This window comes from Sinocyclocheilus grahami, unplaced genomic scaffold (assembly GCF_001515645.1).
Source record: "Sinocyclocheilus grahami isolate Dianchi unplaced genomic scaffold, SAMN03320097.WGS_v1.1 scaffold1331.1, whole genome shotgun sequence".
NCBI classification, from domain to species: domain Eukaryota; kingdom Metazoa; phylum Chordata; class Actinopteri; order Cypriniformes; family Cyprinidae; genus Sinocyclocheilus; species Sinocyclocheilus grahami.
The window spans coordinates 33,673-48,310 of record NW_015506510.1 but is presented as its reverse complement, the minus strand read 5'-3'; the positions used below and the strand labels follow the sequence as shown (position 1 = coordinate 48,310).

At 37.7% G+C, this 14,638-nt stretch overlaps 1 protein-coding gene across 5 annotated transcripts in view; it reads right to left on the bottom strand.

Annotated features, from left to right (window-relative positions):
• LOC107569307 (protein 4.1-like) overlaps positions 1-14,638 on the bottom strand; it is a 76,546-nt gene that overhangs the window by 39,423 nt on the left and 22,485 nt on the right. For 4 of the 5 annotated variants that reach the window (XM_016255365.1, XM_016255366.1, XM_016255367.1 and 1 more), the window contains 8 exons: positions 10,386-11,068; positions 6,192-6,695; positions 4,220-4,324; positions 3,692-3,734; positions 3,508-3,583; positions 1,478-1,696; positions 1,143-1,230; positions 147-299 (listed from right to left, as the gene is read on the bottom strand). In XM_016255365.1, the coding sequence (XP_016110851.1) occupies positions 147-299; positions 1,143-1,230; positions 1,478-1,696; positions 3,508-3,583; positions 3,692-3,734; positions 4,220-4,324; positions 6,192-6,695; positions 10,386-10,778 (1,581 nt within the window). In that variant the 5' untranslated portion in view covers positions 10,779-11,068. Of the gene's footprint in view, positions 1-146; positions 300-1,142; positions 1,231-1,477; positions 1,697-3,507; positions 3,584-3,691; positions 3,735-4,219; positions 4,325-6,191; positions 6,696-10,385; positions 11,069-14,638 lie in introns of those variants that run through there. The other variant, XM_016255369.1, reaches the window with a different exon arrangement.

Genomic DNA, 14,638 nt, shown 5'->3' with positions numbered 1-14,638 from the left:
TCATTAAAAATTAATTAAGAATATATAAAAAGAATTAAAAATATCTTTTAAAGCATAAAAAATGATCACAACTTGCAACGTCGAAACAAAATCAAACGTAATGCGACCTGAATAAATCTGGTATTTCTAAGGCTTTGTACACTTACGTCAGATGGCCGTATCTTGATGAAGAAACTGCTGCGTTTGTAGGAGACTTTGAGAACTTTCGGCCAGGGGAATCGATTAATCCTCAGCTTGTCCTTATACACCATCAGGCCACTGGAGCAAACGCCCAGCATTATATCCACTCCATCCAGATCCTGACAGAAAGATGAAAAAAAGAACAGGGGAAAAAATTAATAAACTTAGGTCAAAGATTTTGCAATTACAAACTTCCACCACTACGAGGAGTCCTTGCTTCTCTTTTAAAAAGTGAACTCCATAATTTATTTAAATCCATGGCTTGATGCAAACAGATTGACCTGGTTTCAGCTACCAAACCAGAGCAGTGACAGGACAGGCAACATCACAAGCACTCCTGTGAGATGAAGGATATTTCCGTCTGACAGATGATTTTATGACAGCTCAGATCGATGATTTCACATAAAGAAGGCAGTGGTTTAATCAGTGCTGGGGAAAGTCACATTATCTAACTGGGACATGTAACTGAATGTATTTTAAGTCACAGCATGCCTCAGTAAACGGAGACTTAATGTATTTATGTCATGTAAATATTTTATTATTATTATTATTATTATTATTACTATCCAGTCACCAAATTAATGTAAAAAAACAAAACAAACAAACATACAAAAAAGCATTTATCAATAATTACAAAACCAATTTCATGTAAAGTATTTAAATAAAATAGGTTTTATGCCATTTTGATATATAATCTTTTTTATTTATTTATTTACTGAATGTTAAACATTTTATTAATAACATTTATTTATTTAATATTCAAGTTTATTTCAATTTTCTTTTTTAAATATTAGAATGTATTGCAAACCTCATAAAAAAATACAATAAAACAACAAATTTAATATTTAGTATGACAAACAACATTGTTTTGACAAACATTAACCATTTTTATTTGTTTGTTTGTTTGTTTTTATTATTATTCCTCATATTTATGAAAAGTGTCTCCTGTCGATCTACTGAACCTTTGCCTGGTGGAGATCAACACCATACATGGCCAGTTTTTTAGCATTCTCCAGGAACATCATATCAGCCTGAGCCGGACTCATAGATCTGTAGAAAATTAAAACAAACAAAAATAATAATAAATAAATAAAAATTTAAATACAGCATTCAGGTGTCATAACAACTTTACCTTGCTAAAGAAAAGCAAAATGCAAATGCTTATATTTTAATCTTAACCTCCTGTAAATGTGCATTTATCTTGCCGGTATTAACACATATTTCCCAAGCATTCATTTATGATAAGAATGTATATGGGTAAATCATCAGCCCAGCAGTAAGAAGCAGTCATGATCACCTGTATGTGCGGTGAAGCTCCATGACTTTCTCCTCCAGCTCTTTGGTCTGTCCTGGGATGAGCTGGAGCTCCTTGGCATAGTCAGTGCCGTGCACCTCGGGGTCGTACTCGCCCAGCTCAGACTGCAGGGCGTAAGAGCCCAGAAGGGCCAGGGTCACGAAAGAGCAGGGCAGACAGCCGTTCTTGATGTCCTTCCGCAGCTGCAAACACAAGTAGTACCTGCAGAGCGCAAATAATTTAGACATAAAGACATTATGTGCCAAGTTATCACATGTTACAAGTTGGGACAAGGTGTTGTTGCAAAATCTAATACACGAGAGTCCAGAACGGTTACCATGACAACAGCAGTAAAGTGACGTCAGCGTGCCGCTGTGATTATTCAGGGTGAAAGGGCTTTTGTAATTTACGAGTGTGATAATGAAACTGGCTAGAGAATTGCATGCTCACTTGGTAGGAAACAGCAGGAGGCTTTCTATTTTATTAATGATTTAATCTGGCAAGTATCGGAGATTAGTTTTAAAATTAGTGAGTGAGCAAGCGAGAGAGAGGAAGAGAGAGACAAACTACTATCTTATGTGGCGGGAAATGGATATCAGTATTGTGAGGACTTGAACTATTCTAATTGTGATTCCAATTGTCAATTCACTTTTTTTGTGGCACTTGTAAATTAAGTAGCAGTGCCACTGCTGAATGCATTTTTGACACAAGGTACTGTAGTAGGGTTTTCCACTTGCTTCTGTGGAACAAGAACTGTTCCTCAGATGTCCTGATAAATTATTTGTTTCCTGCTAAGGCTGCACAATATCGGAAAACTTCTACAATTATTGAGATGATTTCGAAGGGCAAAGCATTTGAATATAAAAATATGCAAAAATGGTTATAATACTAAAGTACAGAGCACCGCACATGGCATGCAGGAAAAAAATAATAGGCTAAATCGTGTGCACGATTTATTATTTTGTTCCCTCGATTTATAAATTGGGCGCACGATTTACTATTTCGTTCCCTCGATTTCCTAATTCGTTCCCTCGATTTGCTAAATCGTGCACACGATTTATAAATTGAGAGAACGAATTAGTAAATTGTGCGCACGATTTAGCAAATCGAGGGAAGGAATTAGCAAATCGAGGGAACGAAATAGTAATCGTGTGCACATTTTATTTATTTTTTCTTGCATGTCATGTGCGGGGCTCCGTACTACAGTCCAGGACTGCACAAAAATGTGTATGTTCACACGTGGGAATAATCTTTACATAAACCAACTCAAACCTCTTTCGGTAGCCATAAAGATTAAAAAAAAAATAATAATAATAAAACATTTTAATATTCCAAATTTCCACTGTTGACCCATTCAATATGACTATAAAAGAATAATAATCATTTCATTTTTAAATATTACACTATCAAAGTTTTATTTTAGTGGATTGCCAACAAATAAATATGTCACATGTTTGTGAAGCTTGGCACTGTGTTCATTTACACACGCACTGTCCAAAATACAGTGTTTTTGTATCTCAGACTGGCTCAGTTTACAGTAAATTAACACAGTGCTGTACTTCATTCCTGTCCCTGATGTCTAGGATTATAGCTTTATAGAAATAAAATCAATTTCGAAATAGGGCTTAGTGCGACTATCAAATCACGACGGCTGTGATTTCAATAAATAAATATATGCACTGTGTATTTAAGAGTGAAGCACGGCACTGTGTTCATTTACACGCGTGCGGCTCATGATATGGTGTTTCAGCGTCCCAGGCTCGGTTTACACTAAACGAACACAGCTTCACTCTAAAACACATATACAGCAGCACATATATTTATTTAGTTAAATCGCAGCCTTTGCAATCTGATAATCCCACTAAGCCATACCACAAAATCAATTTAATTTCTATATGGCTATAACCCTAGAGCTCAGGAACAGGAAACATTAAGGAGAGACAGGGAAAGGGACGGGTGATTGAGGAGGTTTATTTAAAAGTCAAATCATCTGACCAGTTAGCATATTATCCATAAAATAAAGTGCTGTTCACCTGGTGATGTCTTCTGATAGCTGGGCTGGATCAGGTGGGTAGAACTTCACATTGAATGTGAAATCATAGTTGCTGCCTAGATAAATACAAACATCATTTAAAACAGGACCTACAGAAAACTAGACACTGATTTTCTGATGGTTATTTTATATGTCAAAGAGTTGAACGGCATGATGCTACTCACCTTGTACTTGCCGCCTGATCTCCTTGGTGAAGTCCAGCCATGTCTGAAAGACAAATAAAGCTTTAACTAGAGGCCTGTGTACACCAAGAACTACATTATGGCTGTTATGGCTATATTAGTATCCACACCAATGAAACACTCATTAAACTGCATTTAAGTCGTCTGTTTTTTTTTATCTATTTATTTTTTCGTCTGTGTAGTTATTGTTATAAATGTGGCGTGAACTTATAATTATATTTTTAGAAAATTATCGTAGAATGATTATTAAAACTTCATAGTTAGTTACTGTTAAAAAACAGGGTTTTACTGCTATCAGAACTTCTGATGCAAGTTAAGAAAGCAAATCGTTTAAAAGACAATACAGCCATAATTTAAAAGAGAAACATGTACATGTCTTTCAGTTTTGACAGTAATTACACTCCAAAAGCTAATCTAAACCTGAAGAAAACATGCTGTATCAAGAAAAAAAATTTGCTGCCTACAGTTAATATTAAAAGAGCGAGAGTGGGTGCTAACAGATTGAGGCACCTTTATGGTTGGCGTCTCCCATATGGCCAGACCGTAATAGTCCTTCTCTAATAGGTTCAGGTGGTCGCACACTTTTGCAAACAGATCCTGGCCTTTGGCATGTTTCTGGAAACAAAGACATGTCGTTAAAACACAGAAGCAATTCTATTTTAGTATTTTAGTCAGACAACAACTGTAGTCCTTTTATAGAAACTTGTTAGCGACATCATGTTTTTAAAGCATACGGTGACTTCAAAATTTACAAGAGATACGACTGTGTGTAATTTATTTTGTAGAACAAAACGCGAGAGTCCAAGACATTTCTGAGGGAATATGAATTGAGCAGCTCTATTAGCAAGTGATGTAATGTATGGAGTAGCATACTACTGTAATATTTTTTTCTATCCCTTCACTCCATAGTATGGAAACCCATTTCTGCCACACATGAAAAAATAATGCTTTGGTAAATCAGAATTATAATATCAAAAATATGAGAGAAAAAGTGAAAATGATGAGATACTAAATCATAATTATGAGATGAAAAGCCAAAATTATTGCATAAATTGAAATTACCAATAAAGTCATAATCATGACAGTAAGTCAGAATTATGAGAATAAAAGTCAAAATGACAAAAAGTTAACAAAAACAATTGACATAAATAGTTGAAATGATGACAAAAGTCATAATTGTGTCAGAAAGTTGAAATTATGAGATATGACAATGTTAATGTGACCATTTTTTTACTTTTTTACCCCATAATTTCAAGTATTTATCGCATAACCATGACTCATGATTATGAAATATAAAGAGAAAATTATGAGATACTAAGTCAAAATTGAGATATAAGCCAAAATTATGACACAAGTAAAAACTAACAACCAATTTACATAAAATTTTGAAATGATCACATAAAAAGTAATAATTATGCTAGTAAATCAATATTATAAAATAAAAAGTCAGTTATGACAAAAGCCGAAAATTATGAGATATGACAATGTCAGTACAACAAATGTCAATATGACAGACGTTTTTGACGTTAATCATTTCAACTATTTATCTCATAAACCATGACTCATGATTTTGAAATATAAAGAGAAAATTATGAGATACTAAGTCAAAATTGAGATATAAGCCAAAATTATGACACAAGTAAAAACTAACAACCAATTTACATAAAATTTTGATATGACAATGTCAGTACAACAAATGTCAATATGACAGACGTTTTTGACGTTAATCATTTCAACTATTTATCTCATAATCATGACTCATGATTATGACATAAAAAGTGAAAATTACGAGATACTATGTGGCAGAAATGTGCTTCCATAATATAAAAAGTATACTGTGCACATTAAGAAAATTGTCTCTATGCATGGAATACCCAGATGACTACATATCCAAGTACACAACTGGAAGTTATTAGGGACATCGTGTTTTTGATTAATTACTATTGTGGGACTGCGAAAGACTAAGACATTTTTACAAGATGATAACTAGTTCACATGCAAAGTAGCGAGGTCATGTGACAAAGTAGCACACTGCTGTTTGAAACGTGGAATTATGCAGACTGTTTGTCCTACTATTTTTGACGTATACAGTTGACTTGTATTCCATTCTGAACATGCCTCTTGTGTGGAAATCGAACTGTTAGCTGAGCTCGCTACATGCTAACAGCAGAAACAGCTGTGAAGGTAAAGCGAGACTTACGGGTCAGGTTGCTGCTAATAAGGATGTTCTGTTTCGCTTAGGATGCTGTCTCTGTAGAGACATGAACCACACGGTACGGTGGCAACAAAAACAGTCCAAAGTGTCACATCAGCAGAAATAGTCTCTCGGTAGTCTGAGAGTTAATTAGCAAAGGAAGTAAAAGCCCTTGAGCAACGCTTGAGTTTCAGAGTCGCTCTCCTGGGACTAGACAACGATACGCCGCACTTGATAAGCAACAAAAGCAGCAGTTGTGTGCTCTGTGTGTGTGCGTATGTCGCTTACTTCCAGCTCACACTCGAAGAGAGAATCATCCAGCAGCTTGACTTTGCAGTGCATGATCCTGGGGCGGCGAGATGCTTTCTGCTTCTTCCCCTCCTCCTCCTCCTCCTCCTCCTCCTCCACCATGTTCTCCTCCTGTTTCTCTTCCTCTTTTTCTCCTTCCTCCTTTACTTCTGTTTCTGCCGCACATGCATCTTCCGGCTTGGCCTCTTCCTCTACTTTCTCTTTTTCCTTCTCGCGTTCCTTGTCTTTCTCTCCCTCCTCTCCTTTGGCCTTGTCCTCGTTTTTCTTCTCCTTCTTCTCTTTTTTCTCCTTCTTCTCTGCTTTCTCTTTTTTCTCTGGCTTCTCCTTCTTCTCTGGCTTCTCCTTCTTCTCCGGCTTCTCCTTATCTGCTTTCTCCTTCTTCTCTTTCTTCTTTTCCTTCTTCTCCTTCTTTTCCCCCTTCTCCCCCATTTCTCCCTTACCGGACTCCAGCTCGGCGTCTTCCTTCTGATCCGCTACGATTTGCTGGAGGAAGACAAATTTAAACATTTTAAATATCCGAAGATTAGATTATTACACAACTATTTGCTGGAGGATGACAAATTTGTACCTTTGCTAGAATCAGGGTTTCTTACAGAATGCTTCTTTCAGAGTTTTTGAAATTAGGCCAACTTGCTTAACAATAAACAATCATTTTGTATGTGTAAACAAACTATGTGTAAACTAAAAGCCATTTTTTCAGTCTCTGATGATACTAACACTGACTATGAAAAATTTTGCAAATGTATCCTCATGGTTTAAAGCAGACCACCAACAATTACATGATCAGTAAGTCATGGTAACATTTTTCCATTACTTCAACATTTTTAATATTCAATCATAACAACTCTTGGAATATTCTGGCATGGTAATGGCTGATCCTGCAGAGCAAATACAAAGACTTGCCAATGCTGCCAGTACATCCACAGACATGCTTCTGTGAGTATGTAAGACACACTGCTGCTGTACAAATAGCAAAGGAAATGACCCATAGCAGATCTATACAGGTGGTGCTGGGGGAGGTGGAGGGTTTCAGAACCACAAAATTTAAATTTTGAGCAGCAAGCTCATTATGCAGCAGAGACCAATCAGTTTGTGCCAAGTAGATTTCATTAAGGATTCAAATGACTTTTACAGCCAATTCAATTATGCGCAAAGACAAGTTCAGTTGCTGCCTTAAATTTTTTATTTGAATTAAGTTGACATTTTTTTACAGTGGGCCAAATGCATAAATGTAAATCAATCCTCAGTGTGTTGCCTCCTCCTCCACGTCCAATGACACCTCCATGTCATCGTTTATGTGTTTCTATCACCTTAATGCACATTTTGACTTACTTTAGAAAAACCTTCCTGAAGTCGGAATGAAATGAAAAATCACTCTATTTTTAATGCATGTTATGGATCTTTTTATGAACGATTAATTTGAGCATATGTTTCATTTTTTGTTTAATTTACGTTTAATTTTTAATCAAAAATGTATCTCTGGTGGTGAATGTAGGACTTCTCCAATCAAAAAATACTTTTGAACGCAATGGCCACCAGCAACTGTTTGGTAACCAACATTCTTCAAAATATCTTAATTTGTGTTCAACAGAAGAAAGAAACTCATACAGGTTTGGAACAACATGAGGGTGAGTAAATTATGACAAAATGTTCATTTATGGGTGAGCCATCTCTTTAAAACTATTCAAATATTCAAGAGAAAAGAGAGTGGAATAAATAATGAAAAGCATTGGGGAAAAAAGCTGAAGCATGTTGACAGCAGTTAGCAATGCCTAAAATACCAGCCGTTCAGTATGAACAGCCTCTCAGAAAGCTTTTAGTGTACTGTGCTGCTGCAGCAGATGAGAGCTGCACAGAGAAGGTTTAACACACAACCTTTGACCGTAAGTTTGTGAATGTGAGATGTGTGAAGCTCCACAGTTCAGTTGCCTTTGCACAGACATCCCTTGCTACATGCAAAAGTGTAAACATCCAGTTGTCACCCTGAGGACATATCTGTCAGTAAGCCCACACACCAGTAGGCTGAGAGTTACGCTGACTTTTAAAAGTCTTGGAGATGTGTTACTGGTTTTCTTCAGAAGACTTAGGATTTAGTCATGTGGAACACTTTTATTTTAGCCAAAACAGATTTGGAGGGTCGAAATCATTCGCCGAAATGGTGACATTTAATTAGCACCACTCTAATGAGACATTTTGACAGTGTCGGTGTCTATTTTCTGCAAACACAATGGATGAACATTGATGCTAGGGCTGGTTTAACAATATCGATTTCTCAATTTTAATGGATCTTCATTTTGATCAACCAAGATCTTTAGTCTTTTAGTCTATGCTATTTTCAGTTGATGCCTGAATAAAACATCACTAAACATTATTTGATATGAATATGAAAGGTATGTTGAAAAAAAAAACTGTACAACTTACTAAAATGTATCATGACTCATGTAATCGCCCAATCAGTGTCTCAAGTGCGAGAAAACATCAGTAAAACATCTTCAAAACAACTTCTGATGCTCAGAAGTTATGGAAATTAAAAACGTAATCTGGAAATGTGTTAGAACTGTTGCGTTAGATTGTTATTGTTTACATTCCTTAAAAATGGTCTATATTACATTTAGATTATATTTTTACCCTGTCTTCAATATTTAATGCATTTTTTAATAAATCTGTCATGAAAACAGGTTTTTCTGACAGCCACCATTTAAATGTATATATTTAACAACGACTTAGAGTAGAAACATAAGTATATCATTAAAAAGTTGATATAAAATCTGCCTTATGTGCAATTTAAATGTTTATACTCGGATTTGAGTGTTAATAGTAAAATAAATATGATTAATTACATGATTAATTTAATTTTCAGCTACATTAATTTCAGTTTCGGTAATAAAATTTATTTCAGTGCATCACTACTTTTATTGTGCATTTTGTCCTTTTTATAGAGGTTTGTTAAAAAAGAAAAGTTTTACATATCATGCTTCAATTCCACTTCAAGCAAATTCCACCATATAAACAATAATTCAACATAAAAACAAATATATAAAACATACAAAATAAAAATATACAATAAATATATATAAAACCCATATAAAACAAATAATATCACTTTTGTTAAACATCTGGAACAGGTATGATGTTAGGTTTACAACAGCCTTGACATCACTGAATTTCTGTCAGAGTTAAATCTTAAAGGGGTCATATGAAGCGATTTCATGTTTTCCTTTGTCTTTGGAGTGTTAAAAGCTATTCGTGCATACAGAAGATCAGTAAAGATTAAAGTCTCAAACCCAAAGAGATATTCTTTATAAAAATGAACGCTCAGCCACGCTTTCCTAAAACGCCTCGATCAAACACGCCCCCACATGTCTACGTCACTGTGTGGGAAGATTTGCATAACATGACCAAATCTATACGCAAAGAAAGAAGGTTTGTTTTGTTTGCGAAAGCAAAACTACTTTGTTTGGTCTTCCAAAAGAGGACACGACTAGAAATCAGTGGTTAATTTGATTTACAACACTGTTGCAGAACACTTCAACCCAAATATTCGAGTGTGTGAAGCGCATCTTACGGAGGAAAGTTTCCTGAACCTGGTAAGGGGCGTAACATTTCCGTCACACGCTTGAGGTATTTGGCCAATCACAATGCACTGGATAGCTGGCCAATCAGAGCACACCTTGCTTTTCAGACCGATGAGCTTTGTAAAAATCATCACGTTTCAGAAATAATGTTTGGCCTTCCAAAAGAGGACACGACTAGAAATCAGTGGTTAAGTTGTATTTACAACACTGTTGCAGAACACTTCAACCCAAATATTCGAGTGTGTGAAGCGCATCTTACGGAGGAAAGTTTCCTGAACCTGGTAAGGGGCGTAACATTTCCGTCACACGCTTGAGGTATTTGGCCAATCACAATGCACTGGATAGCTGGCCAATCAGAGCACACCTTGCTTTTCAGACCGATGAGCTTTGTAAAAATCATCACGTTTCAGAAATAATGTACAGTACGTGGAAAATATTGTGTTTTTTGAACCTTAAACCGCGTAAACACATTGCATTACACCAAATACACCAAATAATGTTTTTAGCAACGACGTATGACCCCTTTAAATCTGGCTCTAATTTTAGCATCAATTACAAATGTAACCTTTACTTGAACACATCTGTTTCTCTTTCTCACCTGGTTTTCAGCACTGCTGACTGAGTGCTGGTCTAGAGCAACATCGCCCTCTATGCGCAGTTCTGGCTCAGGGTCCGCTATGGGAGCTTTGGGTTCTTCCTGGCTGTTCTTCTCCCGGGCCCTCTCCGTCTCCACCCCCTCGCCCTCAGAGCACTGTGAGCGGCGCTTCAGGAAGGAGGAGAAGAGGCGGGAGAGGCCGCGGCCAGTGGAGGTGCGCTGACGCGGCTTCAGCTGCTGTTCCTCCTCCGAACCCCCAGGGGGCGGCGAGGTGCCGGAGGGGCTGTCCTGAGCGGTGTCAGCGGGGCCTGGCTCCTGTGCAGCGGGGTCCTCCTCTTCCTGCTGCTGCTCGCACACCTGTTTCTTATGAACGCTCTCCGCCTCGTCTGTGGTCATGGCAGTCGCTGCAGGAAGAGACGGTTCGGTTAAAGTCACGTATCTGTTTTACAGCAGTGTTGAAAGTAGTACTTTAAAACTGTCCGGATGGTATACTATTTCCAGTGGATTTTCACAGTATGTGTCTGTCCCAGTACCACACTTGCGGCCTAGGCACTTCAGAATGTGTGCATGCAATAAGTGCGTAAAAAAAAACAATGCTCAGTGCCCTTAACCCACACTATCTCTAATATCACGTTTTTGAGGCCAAGTGCATCCCATCATTCATCAGGTTCAAGAACTCATGTGGCCTGAAATACAAGATTGTTTTAATGTGCATAGTTGAAAATCCAAATAAAAACTTCACTTGCATTTTTACAACACTGTGTTGTATGTGTGTATCATTGGCTAATCAGCAGTTCTACACACACTTGTGATATTCATACAAACTTCAACACTTGGACCAAATACAGGAAATACGCCACGTACTGTAAGTACACAAAGTGATCAGATTCAAAGATCTGCAAGTGTGGGCATTTTGACAGGCCCTATGTGTCCGTCCACACTTCTTGGGCCAATATTGCCCCCAATTTCTTGACTTTAAAATACAAAGAATGTGCGAACTCAATCCAGCAAACCCATAATTTGTTGTCAATTCATTGTAAATATGTCTAATGCCGGGTTCAGACTACACAATATTTTTGTCGGTCACGATAGTCACTGTGTCAGATTACACGATTTTGACTCATAAAATCTCGTCGTGTCGTGGACAAGAAACATGTCAGACTACACATTGCTTCCCGACCATTCATCGTGTGCCATCTTTAATGACGCGGAACTAGCGACTGACTTCCGAAATCAAGAGTGTAAACATTGCTGATGCGCTTCAGCTATAGTTCGCCAGCATTTTTCTTTCTTTGTTCTGTTGTGGTAGTCCCTCGATGACACATCATACAGGCAGGAGTACTGCTGCCACAGCTCCACGAACCTTTCCTCCATCTCATAATTCTTTCGTTTCGCCATGTTTGATTCCTGTGTATGAAAGAGCTTCTGTGCTGGTATTGGTCAACGTCACCAATGTGACAGAACTCGTCGTGGACGACGGAAAAAAAATTAAACGTGCTAGTCTTTCTGTCGTGAAGCATCGCAGACGCGGGATCGGTTGTCGTCCACTATGACACACTTACACGTGCTGAAACGCCCATTGTCGTTTACGAATCCCCACTACGTCAAGCAAATCATGGCAAAATCGGGCTAAAATCGTGTAGTCTGAACCGGGAATAAGAGCCTGCGCTGCTGCCTCTTCAGGACATGGTGCCCCTGGCCACGTGCCTAATTGCCTAATGGTTACTCAGACCCTGTATCTGTCATGTTCATCAGTGATGTCTTGATGTCTGATTAATGAGCGACTTTGTACTGTTCCGTTCAACCCACAATGCTGTCAGTTAACTAAAGATGTAAAATATAGTATATTTTGGTGTATCGTTTTCTATTATAATGTTTTATGGCACACTGTGTGTCCTTTTGAAGCCTAAAAGCTGCTTCGGTCCCTGTGAATAGTAACTGCATTTCTTCAGAATATCATGTTTTGTGTTGCACAGAAGAAAGAAAGTCACATGGGTTTGGAACAACATAAGGAAATGATGACAAATCCTTTTGGGTGAACTGTCCCTTTAATAATACAATTTAGATTATTGTCAATTTTATTTTTTTATTTAAACTTATTAAATGTACTTTAATTACTTTTTTAGAATAAAACAAACGTTTTCATTGTAAACTGATGTAGTCTGAACCGGGAATAAGAGCCTGCGCTGCTGCCTCTTCAGGACATGGTGCCCCTGGCCACGTGCCTAATTGCCTAATGGTTACTCAGACCCTGTATCTGTCATGTTCATCAGTGATGTCTTGATGTCTGATTAATGAGTGACTTTGTACTGTTCCGTTCAACCCACAATGCTGTCAGTTAACTAAAGATGTAAAATATAGTATATTTTGGTGTATCGTTTTCTATTATAATGTTTTATGGCACACTGTGTGTCCTTTTGAAGCCTAAAAGCTGCTTCGGTCCCTGTGAATAGTAACTGCATTTCTTCAGAATATCATGTTTTGTGTTGCACAGAAGAAAGAAAGTCACATGGGTTTGGAACAACATAAGGAAATGATGACAAATCCTTTTGGGTGAACTGTCCCTTTAATAATACAATTTAGATTATTGTCAATTTAATTTTTTTATTTAAACTTATTAAATGTACTTTAATTACTTTTTTAGAATAAAACAAACGTTTTCATTGTAAACTGTTCTGTCGTGAATCAACGCTGAATCATTTGAAAAAAAATCAGGTGCCTAAAGTGAATTGATTTTTTTTTTCAATCACTCCTACAATCTAGGTGTAAGAGAGAGATTGTGTAAGAGGACCAGACACAAATGAGACAAGCTGAGAGCACCGCCACACAACTACAGCCCTCTGTGCATCTCCACTGAACCCTGAGTGTTAACAAAAACAGCAACTGAATGGACCTCTCACGCTCTCTCGCTCTCTCTCTCTCTCTCTCTCTCTCTCTCTCTCACACACACGACAAAGTTAATCGTATGTGCTCTTTAAGAATGCAACAGTCTATTTCGAAATAATCAGTGAAGCCATATCTAATTATGACAAGATCACACTTTCAGTCTTAAATCTAATCCAGTGAGTTCACACACAAAGCACTTCATCTTCAGTAAAGGTGCACGTGAGCCAGCCTACCCCAGGCCTGAAAGCATCACAGCAGATTTACACACTAAAGCATTATGGGTAGGTGGACCCGAATCAGCTTGACCTGGGTTGCCCAGGCAACAGTGGATTGACTGAGGTCGGCTGTGTCAGCGTCACTCACACATGCAGCCACAGTGACGAGGCTTGAGCTCCCCAGTAAGGAATTTACTCTTCAATCTGATTACAACACTTCACGAAATGATGCAATCAATGCGTCATGAAATCTGATATTTGGTTATGATTCTGTTCAACAGCAATTCTGAACTTGACTAGTTAACTAGTTTATCTAGAATATTCTAATTTATGAATTAACTTTAATACGCAGTACTTTAAGCATCTTTTAATTTAGCAGCATAGCTGCATTCTCTTCCAAACTACGGAGCCCCTAAGGGGACATGTGATGGAAAAAATTTATATAATAATATAAAAATAAATAAATAAATAATATATAAAAATATAAGAGACCTACAGCAACTCTGAAGCAGATGCAGGAATTTATGACAAAGAATGGTCATTGTGTGCATGTGCCAACAATATCACAAATTCTCCTCAAATGTGGCTTGTATGGGAGGGGTGCAAGAAAAAAGCCACTCTTCAAGAAAGGCCACATGCAGTCATGACTGGAGCTTTGCCAAAACACACCTTGAAGATTCTGAGGGACGTCGCTCCAAACTGAGTGAAAGAGCCAGGAGGAAACTGGTCAGAGAGGCGGCCAAGAAGCCTACAGTAACTCTGAAGCAGTTGCAGGAACTTATGACAAAGAGTGGTCATTGTGTGCATGTGACAACAATATCACAAATTCTCCACAAATGTGGCTTGTATGGGAGGGGTGCAAGAAAAAAGGCACTCCTCAAGAAAGGCAACATGCAGTCACGACTGAGCTTTGCCAAAACACACCTTGAAGATTCTGAGACAGATGAGACTAAAACTGGATTATTTGGCCTCAGCACCAAACAATATGTCTGGCAGAAATCCAATACAGCTCAGCATCCAAATAGCACCATTCCTACAGTAAAGCATGGAGGTGGTGATATCCTGTTCTGGGGTGTTTCTCTGCAGCAGGGACTGGGGGGTGATTCTTTTCTATACCCACTGTAATATCTCAAGTAATATTCTAAACGGTAACTT